Raw genomic sequence first — 18,431 nt, forward strand, 5'->3', positions numbered from 1 at the left:
CAGCGAGCATGGTTTACACTGTTTGCATACAGTCAAAATACTCTTATAAACAAAAGTTCTAATCAAGCTGCTACACATCAAGTCTTGGATGTTTTTGTAAGAAACAAAAATCTAAAATGTGATTCCATTTTGATATTCCAAATTCACAGCTCAATAAAATTCATTATGCATTAAATATATTCGTCAAATCCACTCCTCAGCTCTCGTGAGCCTTTTATCTGCTTCTTTACACGATCCCACATTTCATCCATAGAAACATTTGGAAAGTTGTTTTGAATATGATCAACTATCTTCTTGACTGATTCGGGTGAAAATTGTACAACGGCAACCAAAACTGCAAACCATAATTCTGGGCTCTGGCTATGATTCCGTCTTTCAATGTCCAATACATATGCTAAAGCAGATTCAGCATCTCCAGCATTTACATAGGCCCAAACGACATGTGCGTATTCTTTTAGCCGCAATCGCTTGACTCCGACCTTCATTTGCCGCAATATTACCTTGACAGATTCAGCATCTCCTAGTAAAACGTATCCTCGAACCAATTGCTCATACATGTGTCGTAAATCTATGTTACGAGTAGCAGCTACCACGATAACCTCGGATAAGCCGCTGCTGTCTGTAGCCAATGATCCAATCGATTGACACAGTGCAAATCGCATTGCTTTGGTCAAGTTCAATCCAGAAGCGACATAATCCTTATAAGCTGACCACATGGCATTCACATCATCTAGATAAGCACAGGCAATCAATATTTCACTCAATACCGATGAAGTGGTTTCAATTCCTTTTGCTTGCATCTCCTTGTGGTACTTGATGACATCTTTATAATTACCAAGACTGTTGGCCATTTGCATGAGAATCACATACATCCCTAGAGTCAATACACCACCATTGTCTTTAAATACACGTAAATGGTTGTGCACCGTTCCAGGATCACCTCTGTGCCGATATAACCGACACAAAGCAGAGATGGATGACGCATCGGGAGTAAAGCGATCATTCAGCATTCTTTCAAGTGAACGCAGCATACCCATTTCGTCATTATTTAGTGAATAGGAGATGATGAGGAGATTGTAAGATCGGGTGGATCGGTCAATATGAAGAAGCTGAGAAAAATACTCTTGCCCTCGAGATTCTTGGCCACAAAGAATACATGCCTGACACATGCGAGCCAATGTCATTCGATTCATATCAGAGAATTCTCGTTGCTGAATTTCGGCAAATACACTGTTGACAGCAGAAAAGTCCTGCATGCGGCCATAGATGTATAGAGCAGTAAGAAGAATGGCATAATTGGGTCGAACTTGGAGTTTACGCATAAGTTCAAGGATATCGGATGCTCGATGTAAACGATTGACGAGTTCGCCGCCAATGGACTTGTGTTTTTCTCGGACGACGATATCGATGATTTTAGAAAAGTGGTAAGGTGGAAGACTAGCTAGCAATGCTGGACTCTTTTGTTCAACCTCTTTAAACATGGTATATGCATTGGCAAAATCATTTTCTTTGATAGCAGTCTTGATGTTCTCTATTGTTGGATGATTTGGAGTGGTAGAAATACTATTTTGTTTATACTTCCTCTTGGCTTGATCATGAGAATAGTCGCTAAAGTATGTTCTAGAGTGACTAGATATGTGCTCTCTGGTATGACTGGCTTGTAAATCTATAGGACGATCGATAGTTTGCATTGGTAGTGAATGGGATGGATGCAGAGAAGCTGCAGACGGCAATGTTGGATTGGCATGATTATAATATAGTGCTGTGGATAAATGAGACAGTGAACAAGTTAATCTGTCCAGTCTTGGCTCTAAAATGGATGGCCTATATTCCCGAATGGCCGTGCCTGTATACTGATGGATAATGCATCTACTCAACATTGAGCAAGAATCGCTGTAATCTGAAATTCAAAATTATTAGAATTCAAGGAAAACGGACTAGTGTATTATTCTCTATTCGACAGATTCCTTGAACTCATAATCAATCTTGTCAATCAGCTTATATGCACGATTTCGTGCATCTTCCACAGATATATCTGTGTATATCTGCTCAATATGCAATATAATCTTATCAACAGCATCGGGCAAATACTGGATACAGCATACCACTACAGCAATCCATACATCAACCGGAATTGTATTTCCATATACACTGTCCAAGTACTTTGCATATGAAATGGCACCTCGAGCATTGCCGTTGCGATGGTACGCCCAAATAACACTCTCATACTGTTTTAGCGTGAATCTCTTGTCAGAAACCTTTTGCCATTGTAAAAGCTCCTTGACACAGTCTGGTTTACCAAGCAGTCGATACCCGCGGATTAGATCCAGCAAGACTTGTCTAAAGGGCATGGCGGTATGCACGGATACTGTCCGTAGATCCGATACGATGTTTGTGTTGGCAAGTGTGCCCAGCATAGTTGCCATGGCCATGACAGTGATGTTATCTACCCTCCGTGATCTTGCAGCCAAAAGATACGTATCCCACATAGCATCACTGTCCCGCATCCCTGCGTAGGCAATAACCACTTGAGCGTAAATATGATCTGTTGGTTCAATTCCTGCATGGCGCATCTCCTGCAGCAGTGCTATTGTTTGCTGATAATCGCCAGTATGGTTTGCCACCCCCATCAAAACCCGATACAGTCCAGCATGAAACAGTCCTCCATTAGATCTAAACGCTTCAATATGCTTTTTTACCAACTCGTATTGTTTCTTTTTGGCGTAGTGATGACACAGCATTTGCATTGTGAATGCATCGACAGTTAGGTGCTCCAACTGAATCTTGGCCAGCGATTTCAATACCCCAGCCTCATTGCCCATCTCAATATAAACCCCAAGAAGAAAATTGTAGGTACGAATGGTGTGGCTATTTTCAGAGAGAATATCAAAGTATTCTAGACCAATAGATTCGTGGCCACAGAAGATGTAGGCTCGACATGCGCTTGCAGTAATTCGATTGTTGTCCAAATTGTATCCGAGGATTTGGATATTTTCCAAAGCATCTTCAACCTGTTCAAGATTTCGTAAATACCCATAAATATCGATTGATAGTGCGAGGGCTTCGTAGTCTCTTTGAATACCAACAGATCGCATCACATCTATGGCTGATGCAGCAAATAGAGCTGCTTTTGCTTTGGGGACCACTCCAAGCGCTCGATTCTTGTTGTGGTAAATGGCATGCAAAAGTGTGCTGAAATAATGTGGTTGCAGAGTAGATAGCAACTGCATATTATTATTCTTGATGTGATTGAATATGATTATGGCTGCTTGATATCGCTGAGCATCAAGTGATACTGAGAGATGGGCTATAGTAGGTGCAAACCGTTCAGTCCAAGCCTTTTGAACACTGTCATCAAGTGAGAAAGCAGCACATGAGTCGACTGCAGTGTTTAAAGAATTGCCAGCAGTATGCTGGATCAGTTGGTTAGAGTCTGATGGTAATTGCTGATTGAATGGAATGGGCTTGGTTGGATGTCTGACCACACTGTATACTCGACAGAAACACACGGCAATCCCAACTATTTTAAATATATATAAACTAAATGAGGAATGGATGAGCGGAGTAGATCCATGTACATTAAACCCCATCAACAAGGCCGGTGTTCGCTTATAGCATTTGGCAATGGCATTCATAAAGTATTGAACTGGAAAGCAAAGGCCAAATTTGGACACTCGAGTCCATATCTCGAGAATAACTTTATACAGATGTCAAGTGCATGCATCGGAACAAGACATTTATTGTGACGATCCACACATCTAGTGAGATTTGACAAGATTGGAATATTTGACTTGTACTCCCGTCCGCAACTCTTCCTCGCCGGCTAGAATAGCAGCTTTAATCGGATAGTTTTCAACTCTCTCGAGAATATACTTGGAAACTTCCTGAATTGCCTCGGTACGATACATCACAGCACATTTGAGAATAGTAAACCAGATCTGAGTTGTAACTTTATCTCCAAACCGATCATACAACTCTTTAGTGCATTTCCATGCATTGTCAAAGTCCTCGGCAATATGGTACGCCATTACAAGATGTCGATACGTAGCCATGACCACACGTTGGTCCCGTTCCTCCAGCCATCTAATGAGATACTTTATAGACTCTCCATCGCCCAAGTTTCGGAATCCATTAATCAAATCATAGACAATGCCAAAGGGAGAAATACCTGATTGGATGGCTGTGGCAGTAATTTGATCAACAGACTCGACAGATTTGATAGATCCAAACGCTTTCGCCATGGCAGTTTGAGATGTCGGCGTGACGGTATGAAATTTGGCTGCTAAACAATACTGCTGAAGCATGGGCTGAAGATTACCCAGATTAGCATATGCAGTAACTAGCTCGGCTGAAATAAGGCTGCTTTGTTCAATTCCTGCAGTGTTCATTTCTTCAAATAAATCAAGTACTCGTAAATGATCCCCCTTCATATTCTCGCACTGCATAAGTAAATAATACAATTGAGCGTTCATCTTGCCATTATGCTGCTTGAACAAGTCGATATGTTTATAAAATGTTTTCAAATCCTTGCGCTTGATGTAGAACTTGCACAGCAAGATCATGGTGGCAGCATTGGGTTTGATTTTGGCATTTTGCATAAGCTCTAGCGTCGAAAACAGGCCTGGTTCATCTGGGATGCATGCATAAACACGAATAAGAAGGTTATATGCTTCAATGGTACGGTGAGCGTACCAAAGTTGTGAAAAGTATTGCAATCCCTCAGACTCTTGTCCACATTCAATACATGCCTTGCACATGGTTAGTATCAACTCTTTGTTGTACTCAGTCCAGCCCCTAGATCCCATCTGTGCATACACTTGTCGAACACGCTCCAGATCTTTTAGCTGGCCATAGGCATAGATGGCAGTAAGAAACGTTCTAAAATCTGGCTCGACGTTATACTCTTGCATTGTACAAAATACCTTGACTACGTATTCGGCTCGCTGTTGGGGTGTCATGCCAAATGCACTGCTGTCTAAATTATATGCTATAGCTCGAATGACAACTTGGTAGACCATAGGAGAGATCATTTTCAACTGATCAGGCTGTTCCTTTTCGAGCCGTCTAAATGTTGATATAGCTGATCGATACTCTCGATGTTCTACTGCCACAATAAGACCATTGAGCAGTCTACCATACGAACAATGCGAATTAGGATCATTCTTTCTATATGATTTGTAAATGTCGGATGATAAACGATGATTATTCCTCTGTAATGAACTGGCACTATGGCTGTCCAAAGTTTCACTCTTTTCTCTCCATATATAACTAGGTTTAGAACAATCATTAACAGTGAATGATTTTAATGGCTTGCATGGCAGATGGCTTGTGGTCAGGTTGTTGGAGTTGTAGTATAGTCTTTTAGACTGTGGATGTGAAATGGTTAGGTATTGAAGAGTGATTAAGCCTGCATGTGTCTGACATGAAAAGAAACTTGCAGACTGTAGAGTAGACGATGCTTGTAGTCTATATTGAGTAGCCATCATTGCATGAGCTAAAAAGAATTGTTATAAGCAAGAAAAGTGGAACTTTACACAGAACTCGGCCAAAGTCTAAACTTTTGCTCTAGATAAAACCTGGACAACCATTATTTTTTAATTCGTTTGTTACGGCCATGATCTGCCTGACCATTGTTTCTACTGGACGTATTGCTGGGTTCATCCTGGTCTAATCCACTACCAAACTTTTGTCGATACACTTTATCGAGCATCTTGTATTCACGGTCCAACTTGCCACCTCGATGCTCAGTATCCTCATCGTCATCAAAGTCTTCTGTACTATTGCGCATTCCAGCCATTTTGCCTCGACGATCACCTGCCTTGACGCCAAACAAAAATGCTGCTTTTGGCATATGCACCTGCTGTTCCTTGTACGCTGTCCACTCTTCCAATGTATCAAAATCAAATCTCCCAAGCTGACGCTTCTTATTTGCCTGGGTTCCATGATCCATTTGAGTAATATCCCCTCGTCCATCGTCTCCTTCAATATCCGAGTCACCATCAGACTGGAACGCGTCCTCATAAGTATTAGATCCAGACATGCCAGAATCTAGCGGGGCCAGCGCAGCAAGTCTTCCTGGATTAATCAAAGACGCTGCTTGCTTGTCCGTATCCATGTTGTCTGTCCCACTGCTTTTTTTTAATTGTTGCTGTCCAATGGTTGGAAGGGCAGAAGCTGCCACCATTTGCCTCATAATCTGCTCTGCTGTGCCATCTCCTCGCAATGCATTAAGCATTCCAGCGCTTTGCTTAAGTATTGTAGATAGCGTTGTTGAAGGCTGATCAGCTTCTTTTGTTTGTGCTACTACAGGGTGTGGATCATCTGGAGAGAGAAAATACGGAGTGGGCACTGCATTGACCAAGAGCGCATCTCGTTTTTGTTTAGGAACAATAACTGGAACATAGTCTGACCCAGCATCAGAAAAAATGCTACGTCAATCATGGGAAAGGCGTGAGTATGATTCATATCATTTCAAAAATATTCAGGTCAATCATTACAGTCCTCATGGTTGCTTACTCGGACCCACTGTCATCCTCTTTTTCAACACCAGATTTTTTCACAGCCAAAGCCACTGGTTTCTGGATACTATGATCGTCATTGGAATCGTCATCATCAGAATCCAAATCGCTCATGCGTCCAACATCCAAATCCTTACGTGGCTTTTTTGGTATGGTGGCAGCAGACGCCTCGGCTGGCTTACTAGAACTTGTATTGATTCCTGAGCTTTCGGTAGATGGATCCTCGCCTTTTAAAAACTCAAACAGACCAATCAATTTCTCGACAATCATCTGAGATTCTGGTGTAGCTTGTCTCTAACCATGGTTGTCAGATTCCAAATTTAATTTAATGATTCAAAAATAAATGCATAGTGCTCAACTGTATCTTCCTGGATGTCGTTTTTGGATCGAACTAGAGTAGATGGCATATCATCGCTTCCGATATACTTTCCGGCAGCACTACCATCCATGTTGCCATCAAACCCAAGCTTCCAGACAAAAGCCATACGTCCATAACTAAATAGATCGTTTCTGGCAGGTGGTGGAGCCAATTTACCTACACGCATGCCTAGATCGTATATGCGCTGAAGGGCTGGTGTTGAACATGTTACAGGCCCTGTTGCACCATGCATGGATTCAACATACGCAACTGCTTCCTGTGCACTGTATTCACAATACACATCAACTTTATGTTGCAAAACTCGGTACGATCTATAATTTAGACTAGAATCCATTCAGTTACCTTTTTTCAGCTGCATTCTGAAGTCGCATCTCAAGGCGAGTTTGACGGAGTTGGTGGATATCTAATCCTTTTGCAGGAGCCAGGTCTCCAGACGGATCTGTTTGTGCAAGGTTTTTGCTATGATCAGGATGACTTGCTACCTCCTCATCCATCTGCACATCGTCACTCTTTCTAAATCTCGGCCATGGGTTTAAAATTTTCAAGATTACTAGACCAATTGGGTATATTCAACAGCGCTGCAGCCAAAGAGTGTCGACTCACTTTGCATAGAGTAGGTTTAGGATAGATTGTGGGTTGGCAAAATCCTCAGCCTCGATTCCCTCTCGTCTTTCCTTGGCTCGATCTCTATATGTGGGTGTATCGTCATCTTTCAAAGGTCGCCGACTTGGCTCAGTTTTAGTCGCTTCCCTAAACCCATACCAAGTCAGCCCTGCATTAGTCTTTTGGAAATGAACAAGTTGCATGCGACAAATGGGTTACTTTTTTGGCTGAGGTAGGTTGCGAGATGCACCAGGTCGATGAAAGAATGTGGGTCTAGCAAGCGCAGGTTTGGTTGACGATGGCTTGGCTGCATCTCCACCATCTGTGTGTTCTTGCACCAATTTACGGAACGCTTCCTGGTCCATGATAATTTGAAAACCTGAATGTCAGGGTAAACTAAACCTTGTCATTTTTACCGATTGTCCAAGATGGACAGCTCAATACTACAGTCGAGCACTGTTCTGGTTGTATTCACGTAAACCAGAACACTATCTTGCAGTTGCTGCCTGGAAGAGGGGTTGAATATTCATGTTAATACATTCTCAATTCTTCAAAAGTATCTAGTAAATTGTACAATTATTTCATGAAACTGGCAGTTTATTATGTACTTTGGCACCCTTATTTAGTGATTCATTCTACGTGAATACCGACTGACATGCAGATAATACTGTTTAAAACAAAATAATTTCACATACTGGAAACGATAGTAGGCTTAGTCAGGGATACATATACATTTAAAGGTTCGAAACAGATCCCTTTCTGCTCGAATGCTTTAGTCCCATCAAGGCCTGGATAGCCACCTCCTCAACACTGTAGGATAGATTGTTAGAGGTGCATCTGGGAAGTGTTGTGGTATAATCCAGTGGTAAGGGTCGATCAAATGTTGCTGGACTCACGGGAGTATTTAGGATTGTGGATGTCGAGGTTGGCAGTGGAGACTGATCCATCAGGGATGGTGGTGCTAGCTCAGGTTTGACAGAAGAAATGACTTGGTAAGGTGGGGTTGAAATTATGGTTGCAGACAGAGGCGGAGTGTAGCTGTTGGATAAAGGCATCGAATCTGGCTCGGCAGAAGCAGCCAACGCAGGAAGTGCAGCATTGATAGTATTGTCTGCGTATCTGTCATGAAAAAGCAATATAAATATACGTGTTGATCAACAATAATACAGTATATCCAAGACTCACCGACACGTCATGGATTGGCTTGAAAGTGAAGGTCTATCAAAGGAAGGCGGCGAGTGAGGGCTTATTTTCAAAGTATTCATAGAAGGGTAATGATGCAAGCCATCGAGCGCACCAGAAGCTTCGGAATTAGAGCGTAATGGCGGCAATATGGGCGATGTCAGCATGGCAGATGAAGATGGCCATCTCATTAAATGGGATCCGCTATCACTGGGAAAAGATTTGGAGATGGATGCTGATTGGATGTGAGGCGATAAGTTTGCTTGGCTATGTAGATCCGAAACATGTTGGTAAGTTTTGAGGGCGGCGGGAACGGGAAGTCTAAAGGGTGGTCGCTGCTGTAGCGCAACCGAAGGCCGCAACGCAATGGGACTAGATATAGCAGCTTGAGAAGGAGTCCGATGGTGATGAGAAAACGAGCCAGAAGCCAATGTGCTAGCAGATTGTCCTGCATGAGTATCTTGATCTGGGTGAGCATGGTACATGCTAGATTCGACCATTTTGTCATGAATACTTGGCCGAGTATGTTCAAAATTGTCATCGCCTGGTAACAAGCGCTGCCATGAATCCAATTGGGCTGTAACTTCTCCGCGACTTGGACTGTGTGCGTGGTACCCAAACGAATAACCTATCTGCGGCGCAACAGCAGCTCTCGAGCCGAAGGGGTCTGAAGTGCGGAACGATCCCATAGCATTGTTAAAGTCGGCCACTTCTTTAGTAGGGCTGTGATAATGCTGGTGATAATTAGTACTATTACTGTTATTGTAATTAGCAGCATTTTCATATATGCCAGATGCTTGGTAAAAGGTAGGCTGAATCAATGTTGATGACGAAAAAGGAGAGGCAAGCGAGGTACCAGTCATTGACGATGCGCTGGTGGACCCTGTAGGTGCAGAGTCAGTTGAAACAGCTAATGAAGTATGGCTTGCAATGGATGTACTGGATACAGTATGGGGTTGCAATGTGCCTATAAAAGTAGAACCCGACTTTCCAACGAGGTTAGCACCTGATAGTCGTCGTTCTGTCTGTCTTTTGTTTTGAAACCAGATCTGCACGGCCCTGCATGTCATTCCTGTTTGCTCGGCAAGGTATTGTCGCATGGGAAGTGGAGGAAACCTATTTTCGCTGTAGGCTGCATGCAGCAAGCGCAACTGAGCGTCAGATATTCGCAATCGCTTTTGGCGATAAACCGGGATTGGATTTGGTTGCTCAGAAAATGACTGCATACTGTTAAAAGACCTATTCGGTGCTGATGGTTGTGCAATATGACTGGTCGAAGTAACGGACGAGGTGGAAGTAGGATGTGGATAGCGAGGGTAAGAATGGGGATTTGATTCAAAAGGTAATTGTATGCAATATTTGTTTAAATGATTAGATACAAAGTGGGATGGATAAGCAAGGGGGTAATGCCAATCAAGCGTTAGATGCGATTGCATTATTAAATAGCCTGATTTGCGTCAGGCTGATCAATTTATTGAAAAGCAGCTGTTCAGATTCTAATTGGGACCAATTAGCAAAGCTTTGAAGTCGCGATAACAGCTAAATGAACAGCTAAAAAGGGTCAATTTTTTGAAAGCAGACTGATGAGTAGAGCGACTCGACTTGTTTTAATCAAATTTGATTAGTATAATTGGACTGGTTAAGCTGTATATTTCTCACAATTAATTTACCTTTCTGGTGGATCTTGAAGAGGAGTTGTTGAATTCACATGAACCTATCTGGTTTGAATTCTCATGTACAGCTGTAATAAGCATTTGTCGAGTATTTTTTTGGCATTCGGAAAATTGCAAATTCACACTAGTTTTAATACAAGCCGTTTGCAATTTCCCATAGATTTGCTTATTGTTTATATTTGCTATTGGTATGGCTTTATCTTGGCTATTACAGCCATATTCATGTAAAATGGAGCACTATTTATTTTGCAATGATTGCTTCGGAATAAACAATTGTTATGCTTTCCTACTACAGATTGACTACCCTGCTTCAATAAACATTCTCAATTACTGTTCATTACTCTCGACTTTTGTGGTTTGTAATTGCACACCGTACAAACCCATTTTTATGAACACAGCTGTGTAGTTTATGAGCAACTGAAACTCTAGCTCACAGCATTGCTGCTTGTTGGCCAGTCGGTCACCATGCTTAATCAGTAAATCTGTAGCCTTGCGGAATGGTATGTTTTTAGAATCAAATGAGCATTAAAGATGTCTTTTCAATGCCATTATTTGGATAATCCGGAAATACCAAAACATTTGCAGCTTCTTTAACCAACCTCCAAGCTTAACGTTCATCATATGATTCATACAAAATAAAGCCATAGGCTTGATCCGAGATCATCTTTTCTAAACCCGCCCTTTCTCCTTTTTGTATAACCCTGAAATTTTATGATCATCAGCTTGGAACCGAATTCATCCATTGTAATCTGGAGATTAGATTCGACTGTTGCCAAACTCTGTACAAACTCATGTATTTTAAAGCCCAGATATGTTCTAGTTCAAGAGAACAAAGATTGAAGTTTAACACAGCTGCTGCTTTCATTCGGTTACCAGGAAAAGAGTAACCAAAGAATTCGCAGCTGCTCAGCAGTAAATATGGGAAAAGCCATTATTCCATAAGACTAACAGTGTATTGTTTGTTTAGTGTTTCATTAGGTGAGTCGGCTATAATAGCTATGTTTTGTGCATGATAATAGATGGGTACTATTGAGGTTTTTTTCAATTTTGGTATATTCTAATCTTTGATCCAAGTTTGATACTAGCACAACTAGAGTATGCAATCATCTATGTTTAATCACACAGATTCAAGTAGATTTGATTAGATTCAAGCAGTCACTTTTCAAATGTCTTGACAATCACCAAACAGCTTATAAAGAATGTCAGATTAGAGTTTGATTCTACTCGAAGCAATGAGTGGATCTTGACATGACATAAAAGTCGAATAATTGCGATTGTCCGCCTCGTGTTCTTTCCTGCTGCATACTCGATTTTCATCGGATTCTTACTATCATGTCTCGTATTATCGTTGTTGGTGGTGGTCTTGCTGGCCTCTCTGCTGCTCATACTGTTCTTGAACGTGGTGGTTCTGTTCTTTTGCTTGATAAGAATGCCTTTCTTGGAGGTATTTGGACTATTTGCTTACCCTGGCTTCATTGTCAATGCCCTCGTTTCTGAATCCATCTCAGCAACATGATATAAAACACTCTGCATCTAGATTCCCCATCACTCTGTTATATCCAGTTTAAATCCTAGTATCCATTTTTACCAAACACCATCCGTGCACTATCCATGTGTTGAAAATACTTGCTGTCATTCAAGACTTGATTCATGTTTCTATTATTGGACTCACCACTTGTAATATATTCAGGAAACTCTACCAAGGCCACATCCGGCATCAACGGTGCTGGCACTGCAACTCAAATCAAGCTTGGCATTCCTGTAAGTTCTTTTGTCGGTCTGCATAACCTCGTCGAGTCTGCTGTCTGCATGCAAGTTTAGATCTCACCTGTGTTACCAATGCAAACGGCTTGATCTTGTCACTTTTGCCCATCCCATGACACATCTCTTGCCAAGAGCTTTGATACCACGTGAAACCCCTCGATTTTAAACTTTCTATTCTTGAACAATAATTAGGACAACTCGCAAATATTTTATGAAGACTCTGCAAAGTCTGCTCGTGCCGAAATCGTCCCTGCTTTGACAAAAGTTCTGACCTATCAGTCTGGGTCAGCAGTGGAATGGATTCAAGACAAATTCAAGGTCGACTTATCCCTTGTGTCTCGTCTTGGTGGTCACTCTCATCCACGTACTCATCGTGGAACTGAGCAGTTTCCTGGTATGACCATCACCTATGCTCTGATGGAAACGTTTGAAGATACCGCCAAAGCCACGCCTGCTCTTGCTCAAGTTATCAAAAAGGCAAATGTGGTCAAGCTTTTGACCGAGGGCTCCAAGGTTGTAGGTGTGGAGTATGTCAAGGATGGGAAGCCATTCAAGGAAATGGGACCTGTTATTCTTGCCACCGGTGGTTACGCTGCCGATTTTACTAATACCTCTCTTCTCAAAAAATACCGGCAAGTCTCCAATCTCTTGGTTACACTGTCTCCAATTCTGTCCGAGTTTATTCTAATGACTTTCTTTTTTTAGTCCTGAGCTATGGGATCTTCCTACTACAAATGGTGATCATTGCACTGGTGATGGAATCAAAATGACTCTGGCTGTTGGAGGCAACACCATTCATATGGACAAAGTGCAGGTTCATCCTACTGGTCTAGTTGATCCCAAAGAACCAGATGCAAAGGTTAAATTCCTTGCTGCCGAGGCTCTTCGTGGTGTTGGTGGTTTGCTTTTGGATGCCAATGGAAACCGCTTTGCAGATGAATTGGGCCATCGTGACTACGTTACTGGCCAGATGTGGAAGAACAAGGGTCCATTCCGTCTTGTTCTTAATGGCAAAGCTGGCAAAGAAATAGAATGGCACTGCAAGGTAATTTTATGCATTTCTCTTTCGACTATTTATCTTGCATCCAATTCAAAACTGCTGGTTCATCTGACATTTGCCATGACTGTCTAATCTATAGCACTATATGGGTCGCGGTCTTATGAAGCACTATAAAGGTGCTGCTGCCGTTTCCCAAGACACTGGCATGCCACTCAAAAATCTGGAGTCGACGTTTTCTACCTACAACAACATTGCCAAGACCAAGAACGATCCATTTGGTAAAAAGTTTTTCCACAACACTCCATTTGTGATGGATGACGAGTACTGGGTTGCCGTTGTTTGCCCAGTTCTTCACTTTACCATGGGTGGAGTTCAGATTGATGATCAGTCCAAGGTTCTTTCTCCCAGTGGTCCCATTTCTGGCCTGTTTGCTTGCGGTGAAATGGCTGGCGGGTAAGTTTTTATCGTGTACTGTTTTACAAACTATGTGCTCACTTTTCAACCATCTAGTGTTCATGGTGCCAATCGTCTTGGAGGATCTTCTCTTTTGGGATGCGTAGTTTATGGTCGTGTTGCTGGTGCAACGTGAGTGACTGTTGTAAATTTTGCATTGCGTACAATTCAATTATTAACTCAAATCTTGCGCTCAACGTCAGTGCTGCTGCCTATCTCATGAATCAATTCTCTGCTGAGCGTCGACTTGGTGCAGTTGCTGGACACTTGGCCGCTGCTCCAGTGACTGTTACTGTTGGAGGTGTGACGGTGTCTGTTACTCAAGGCGGTGCTTCTGCCTGTCCAGCATCTGGTGCAACAACCTCCTCTAGCCATGACTCACATCCGACCGAATCGGCCAGTCCTGCATCTGCATCTGCTCCAACCAAACTCAAGGAATATGACCTTGCTGAAGTTGCAAAACACAACAAGGATACTGATTGTTGGGTGGTTGTCAATGGTCAAGTGCTTGATGCAACCAACTTTTTAGCTGATCATCCAGGTGGCAAAAAAGCCATTATGATTTATGCTGGACGCGATGCTACCGAAGAATGCAAGTTGATTGATTTTGTCCATCTGAATTGAAGACTATTTGCCAAGTTGAACTGACTGATATCTTTTGAATCAATCTAGTCAATATGATGCACAAGCCCGAGGTTGTCGAAAAGTATGCACCCGAGACTGTCATTGGCACTCTCAAAAAATAGGTATACAAGCCATTTAGCAGTTGAATGTCTTTTATGATTTTAAAGAAACTACATTGGGTACATTAAACGACTGCTCAAATATATATTTTTTGCTTGTTTTACATTTGTTTAAAGTGAGTAGACATGAGAGTTGTTGCATCTGTAAGCCATCCAGTTATTATACATCTCTCCTATTCAATACATCCAGTCCCATTTGTGAATGAATACTCAACTATCAGTCCTAAATATATTGGAACATAAAAATGAATTTAAAAGATTGGGAATGCAGTTCCAACCATGCATAGAGAATCCAACTTGTCAGTTCTCGACCACCAATGGTATTTCAGGCCATTAAAAATGTTCCTTTCTTAAAACAAACTTGACACGATTATCGGAAGCTTGATCGGCGTGTTTTTTGATTACTTTTGCTAAAGCACCGGGTCCACAATAAAAGATGCCTACTTCAACCTGTGGATCTCTTACATCAGCTACATTGAGTTTGATCCCATTCAACAACTGACTCCAAGCGGGTCGACCATAATGAGTTCGACTTTGTAGCTCTGTTAGTGGATCAACATCCATGTCGCTATTTAGTAAGATATTTTGGATATCGTCCACTGCCAGATTTCCAGTGAGATATGTGTGGATTTCAAGGAAAGAGCGAGGAATAGTTTCTTCCAATGATGCCAAAAGACTTTGAAACCACCCGAATGCTTCCTTGTCACGATTGATCCAAACAAAATAGACTTTTTTCAAAGGCATGGATGCTTTACGATAGTATCGGTACCAGACAGATTTGAGGAGAGATGCTGCAGGGGTGACACCGATACCTGCTCCCACAAGAACGGCAACTTTGTAGTTGTAAAGATCTTCTGCCGGAGCACCATATGGACCATCTATACGGATTTCTGGCAAGTCCATGCGCTTTTCAATGTCCTGTTCGTAGCATCCCAGCATTTTAGCAGCATTTTTTGTCCAATCGCCAACAATACGTATGTGGATAGATACAAAGCCTTCTTCAGGACTTGAAGAGATGGTAAATGGATGCCATTGGAAGGCAGAGATTGAGGGAATATTGAGGAATAGATACTGGCCAGGCATGTACTGGAAAGATGGTTTTTCAATTCTCAATTCCATTGTATTGCCAGAATGAAAAATGACTTTGCTCAACACGGTCGGCAATCTCGCCCGATATTCTCTCAATAAACGCTCGGCAATATACACACAAAAGATGGGGACAGTACCATAATTTGTGTTGTAGCCCTTGCATTTTCCAGTAGTAGACGATTTGACAAAGCAGCCAAACGAGTGAAAGAAAAGGCAAAAGTAAAAGGGCACAAAGAGATGATGTGTGTACCAAAAATACTCAAAGTTTTTGGTCTTGACATCGGACTTTGCAGAAGTGTACATAAAGAACATGATGATAAGCATGATATGGCCAGTCGCACCAGACCATGCAAGGTAATGAATCATCCAAGCCTTTAATCCGAGCGAGGGAAGCTTAGTTTCCACAAAGAAAAAGTTGGTGTAGTGAGCATTGGTATGCAAAAGACTGAAGAAGAGCATGGAGTAAGCGAGCCATTTGTGGAAGTAGAGATTGCTATCAATTGGGATATACTTGTTGAGGAATGATGAGCGAAAGAAACGGACGATATTGCGACAGACAGGAATGAGGAGAGCAGCACAATCCACGCCCAGTACTAGTCCAGCACCACGAGATATAGTCACTGAGGGGCCAATGGAGTTGAGAACCTGCAGTTCTGGATCATTCTTTTGCTTGCTACATGTCGAAACTGATTAGCATGAAGAAATAGAGCGAATTAACTTTACAATTAGACTTACAAGAAGCCGTAGACGAACAGTGCAATGTGGAAGCCCCAAAAAAGAACATGAAAGGCTACCAAACGAGCAGTGATTTCAACCATGAGTTTCCAAGGCTAACGTAACGAGATAGGACAATGGTGAATACGCAAAGAATAAAGTAAGCCAAGCAAGAATATCGAGCGGAAACTGCAATAGCAGCAAGTGATTAATGATGGCGAACAGGTCGATGACAAGAATTGTCAAGTAAACTAAATGCTATCCACTCCAACTTATAGCGAGTTGGACTGTTATTGCATTGACTTGCTAGTGGTGTGCGCCACAGCTGTACGCTCAGTTCACGACAAATCTCAACTTGCATTTGTATTGCTCTGGCTTTGCTTGTTCTCGGCTACTCACTGTCTTGTTCAATTTCAGACTTGTTGAAAACTAACATTCTAGAACTCATTCTGGAACCCACTCTGAAAACCACTCTTGACCTAATCCATCAACTCTGTAGCAACTCTTTTTATTGCCATCTTGTATCTGATGCTGGCGTTCGTGGCCAGACATCTTGTCGTGATAAACTTTGTGAGCCGCATGATATCATGCAACGCAATTGCGCCACTATGGCTTGAGAAACCCGCCAGCCATTCAATGCATTCAAACAACGGGCGCCTCTTTATGTTTTCAATTGTTGTTTGATGACTTGCTCTTATCAATCCGACAGTTGCTCATTTATATTTCAACTCTGTTTGCACCTCCTGCTGTATACTGCAGTATTTATTGCGCTTCAAGGGCTACTTTGAACTTGATCAAATCTGTATAGTCTTGAAAATTAAAGATATCAAGCAAGCTAGTCGTATCTTTGCAGCCGTCTACTAATTCAACTCTGTACTTTAACCATTCATGAAAGCTCCTACAAAACCAAAACGAAGTGCATTGCAAGAATGGATTCATTGGCAATCCATCACTGCTGCAATATGTAGGTCGATTCAGGATTTACTGTTTGGACTTTTCTGTGCAACTGTAATACCGAATCTTGTCAACTAACCAAATACCATACCTTTTATAACTGGATTGCTAGTTTTGATAAACGGAGGTCTTTATTCTTTTGGTTTTCAATATGAAACCACTCGCATATTTGGTCTGCAACTTCCTTTCCTATACATCCCCTTTTCTATCCCTGGGATCGTATCAGTCATTGGCGGCGTACTGGTTCTTCTGATTGAATGCCACGTTTCCTTTTTTGCCCTGTTGGACTTTCATATAGCTAAAATCTTACTTTTTATGCCACTGGGTCTGTTTGCCTTGCTGCAATTAACATTGGTTCAGCCTGCATGCTTGTTTGTTTTTATCTCGCTCGAGTTGGCATACAATGCCATCACCACCATGGGTGTATCAGATGGCAAGCATGAGGAACTTGGCACACGGGGGAAAACTGACAATGGAACAATGCTGCCTAGATGAGCAGATTATATTGGTTGGATCTGCCGCTAATAGTTGTGCACCAAATCATTCTCCTATATTATGCGCCAATGACTTGTGATACTATTTTGTTTGATCCCTACTTCTGATTCGTTCTTATAATGGACTTGATATCAGTGTTTTACCATTTAATAAATACTGTTGTATATTTTCATATGAGCATAGCTTAAATTGCTGATAACAAGACAAGGATCAAATTACAGATCTATTCATGTAAAATGGAACACTAAAATCAATGCGCATAAACAGTCATGTTTGATTGGTGCTAGTCTTACTGGGCAACAGTGTTTTTTGAACTCACTGGTCTTTTTTGATGCTTATTCTTGTACAACAATGCAGAGCGAATGTTCATATCTCTGCTTCAATACATTCCTGAGATGTTTTTTGAAGTAGAACGTATCTGATATTAGAATCGAGTTTCAATAAAAGAAATAATTAGTCAATTTCCAATAACGAATATGTAACAATTGTTTATTCGGGAACAAAAGAGTCATTACAAGATCAATACAGAAAAATATCATTTTACACGAATACGACTTTAAATACTCGCGGTTCCGTGTCACTCCGTTTAATGCCAGATGTATTTATGCAGGTTCACATGCGGATAATTACCCACCTATATCCGCTAGAAGAACTTCACCTTATAGCGATAGTGGCGTGATAGAATATTGCCATATTAATAGTGCTTTGTATGTACTGCGTATCCCAGGCCAAAGTTTTTTGCTTAGATACCAAGCATATATGGAAATCGATGTTAACTCGAGGTGAATGGGAAATTAAATGGTTTCAATAGGAATCTACTTTTATGTGATCCCTTTTTTTTGTACTCGGCTGTAATCTGTTTAG

General features: G+C 41.6%; 7 protein-coding genes across 7 annotated transcripts; 2 read left to right on the forward strand and 5 right to left on the reverse strand.

Moving 5' to 3' along the window:
- Nucleotides 1-170: 170 nt before the first annotated feature.
- BATDEDRAFT_26498 (uncharacterized protein) lies at nt 171-1,481 on the reverse strand (the record flags this gene model as incomplete). The annotated part of the gene is made up of 1 exon (XM_006680622.1): nt 171-1,481. The coding sequence occupies one exon, from the start codon at nt 1,479-1,481 to the stop codon at nt 171-173; it is 1,311 nt and encodes a 436-aa protein (XP_006680685.1).
- A 471-nt stretch (nt 1,482-1,952) lies between these two features.
- On the reverse strand, nt 1,953-3,230 carry BATDEDRAFT_90595 (uncharacterized protein; the record flags this gene model as incomplete). Its single annotated transcript, XM_006680861.1, has 1 exon — nt 1,953-3,230. One exon carries the CDS (start codon nt 3,228-3,230, stop codon nt 1,953-1,955), a length of 1,278 nt encoding a protein of 425 aa, XP_006680924.1.
- Nucleotides 3,231-3,758: 528 nt separating this feature from the next.
- BATDEDRAFT_90594 (uncharacterized protein) lies at nt 3,759-5,483 on the reverse strand (the record flags this gene model as incomplete). Its single annotated transcript, XM_006680862.1, has 1 exon — nt 3,759-5,483. The coding sequence occupies one exon, from the start codon at nt 5,481-5,483 to the stop codon at nt 3,759-3,761; it is 1,725 nt and encodes a 574-aa protein (XP_006680925.1).
- A 104-nt stretch (nt 5,484-5,587) lies between these two features.
- Nucleotides 5,588-7,865, reverse strand: BATDEDRAFT_90593 (uncharacterized protein; the record flags this gene model as incomplete). The annotated part of the gene is made up of 6 exons (XM_006680863.1): nt 5,588-6,428; nt 6,517-6,812; nt 6,878-7,160; nt 7,240-7,410; nt 7,501-7,647; nt 7,720-7,865. 6 exons carry the CDS (start codon nt 7,863-7,865, stop codon nt 5,588-5,590), a joined length of 1,884 nt encoding a protein of 627 aa, XP_006680926.1.
- Nucleotides 7,866-8,234: 369 nt separating this feature from the next.
- On the reverse strand, nt 8,235-9,782 carry BATDEDRAFT_26501 (uncharacterized protein; the record flags this gene model as incomplete). The annotated part of the gene is made up of 2 exons (XM_006680623.1): nt 8,235-8,619; nt 8,686-9,782. 2 exons carry the CDS (start codon nt 9,780-9,782, stop codon nt 8,235-8,237), a joined length of 1,482 nt encoding a protein of 493 aa, XP_006680686.1.
- A 1,889-nt stretch (nt 9,783-11,671) lies between these two features.
- On the forward strand, nt 11,672-15,314 carry BATDEDRAFT_17332 (uncharacterized protein). The gene is made up of 8 exons (XM_006680579.1): nt 11,672-11,799; nt 12,046-12,116; nt 12,312-12,755; nt 12,832-13,164; nt 13,259-13,572; nt 13,630-13,704; nt 13,776-14,164; nt 14,245-15,314. The coding sequence occupies exons 1-8, from the start codon at nt 11,688-11,690 to the stop codon at nt 14,316-14,318; spliced, it is 1,812 nt and encodes a 603-aa protein (XP_006680642.1). The 5' UTR covers nt 11,672-11,687; the 3' UTR covers nt 14,319-15,314.
- A 1,575-nt stretch (nt 15,315-16,889) lies between these two features.
- Nucleotides 16,890-17,729, forward strand: BATDEDRAFT_90395 (uncharacterized protein). Its single transcript, XM_006680787.1, has 2 exons — nt 16,890-17,082; nt 17,185-17,729. The coding sequence occupies exons 1-2, from the start codon at nt 17,007-17,009 to the stop codon at nt 17,565-17,567; spliced, it is 459 nt and encodes a 152-aa protein (XP_006680850.1). The 5' UTR covers nt 16,890-17,006; the 3' UTR covers nt 17,568-17,729.
- Nucleotides 17,730-18,431: the final 702 nt, after the last annotated feature.

Source organism: Batrachochytrium dendrobatidis (genome assembly GCF_000203795.2).
Source record: "Batrachochytrium dendrobatidis JAM81 unplaced genomic scaffold BATDEscaffold_10, whole genome shotgun sequence".
Classification (NCBI taxonomy): Eukaryota; Fungi; Chytridiomycota; class Chytridiomycetes; order Rhizophydiales; genus Batrachochytrium; species Batrachochytrium dendrobatidis.

Excerpts from the sequence above, each read along its gene's own strand:
- BATDEDRAFT_17332 (XM_006680579.1), top strand. The coding sequence starts at position 11,688 with ATGTCTCGTATTATCGTTGTTGGTGGTGGTCTTGCTGGCCTCTCTGCT. Across the intron at positions 11,800-12,045 it reads TAAGAATGCCTTTCTTGGAG|GAAACTCTACCAAGGCCACA; the intron begins GTATTTGGACTA and ends TAATATATTCAG. Across the intron at positions 14,165-14,244 it reads ACGCGATGCTACCGAAGAAT|TCAATATGATGCACAAGCCC; the intron begins GCAAGTTGATTG and ends GAATCAATCTAG.
- BATDEDRAFT_90395 (XM_006680787.1), top strand. The coding sequence starts at position 17,007 with ATGAAAGCTCCTACAAAACCAAAACGAAGTGCATTGCAAGAATGGATT. Across the intron at positions 17,083-17,184 it reads ATCCATCACTGCTGCAATAT|TTTTGATAAACGGAGGTCTT; the intron begins GTAGGTCGATTC and ends CTGGATTGCTAG.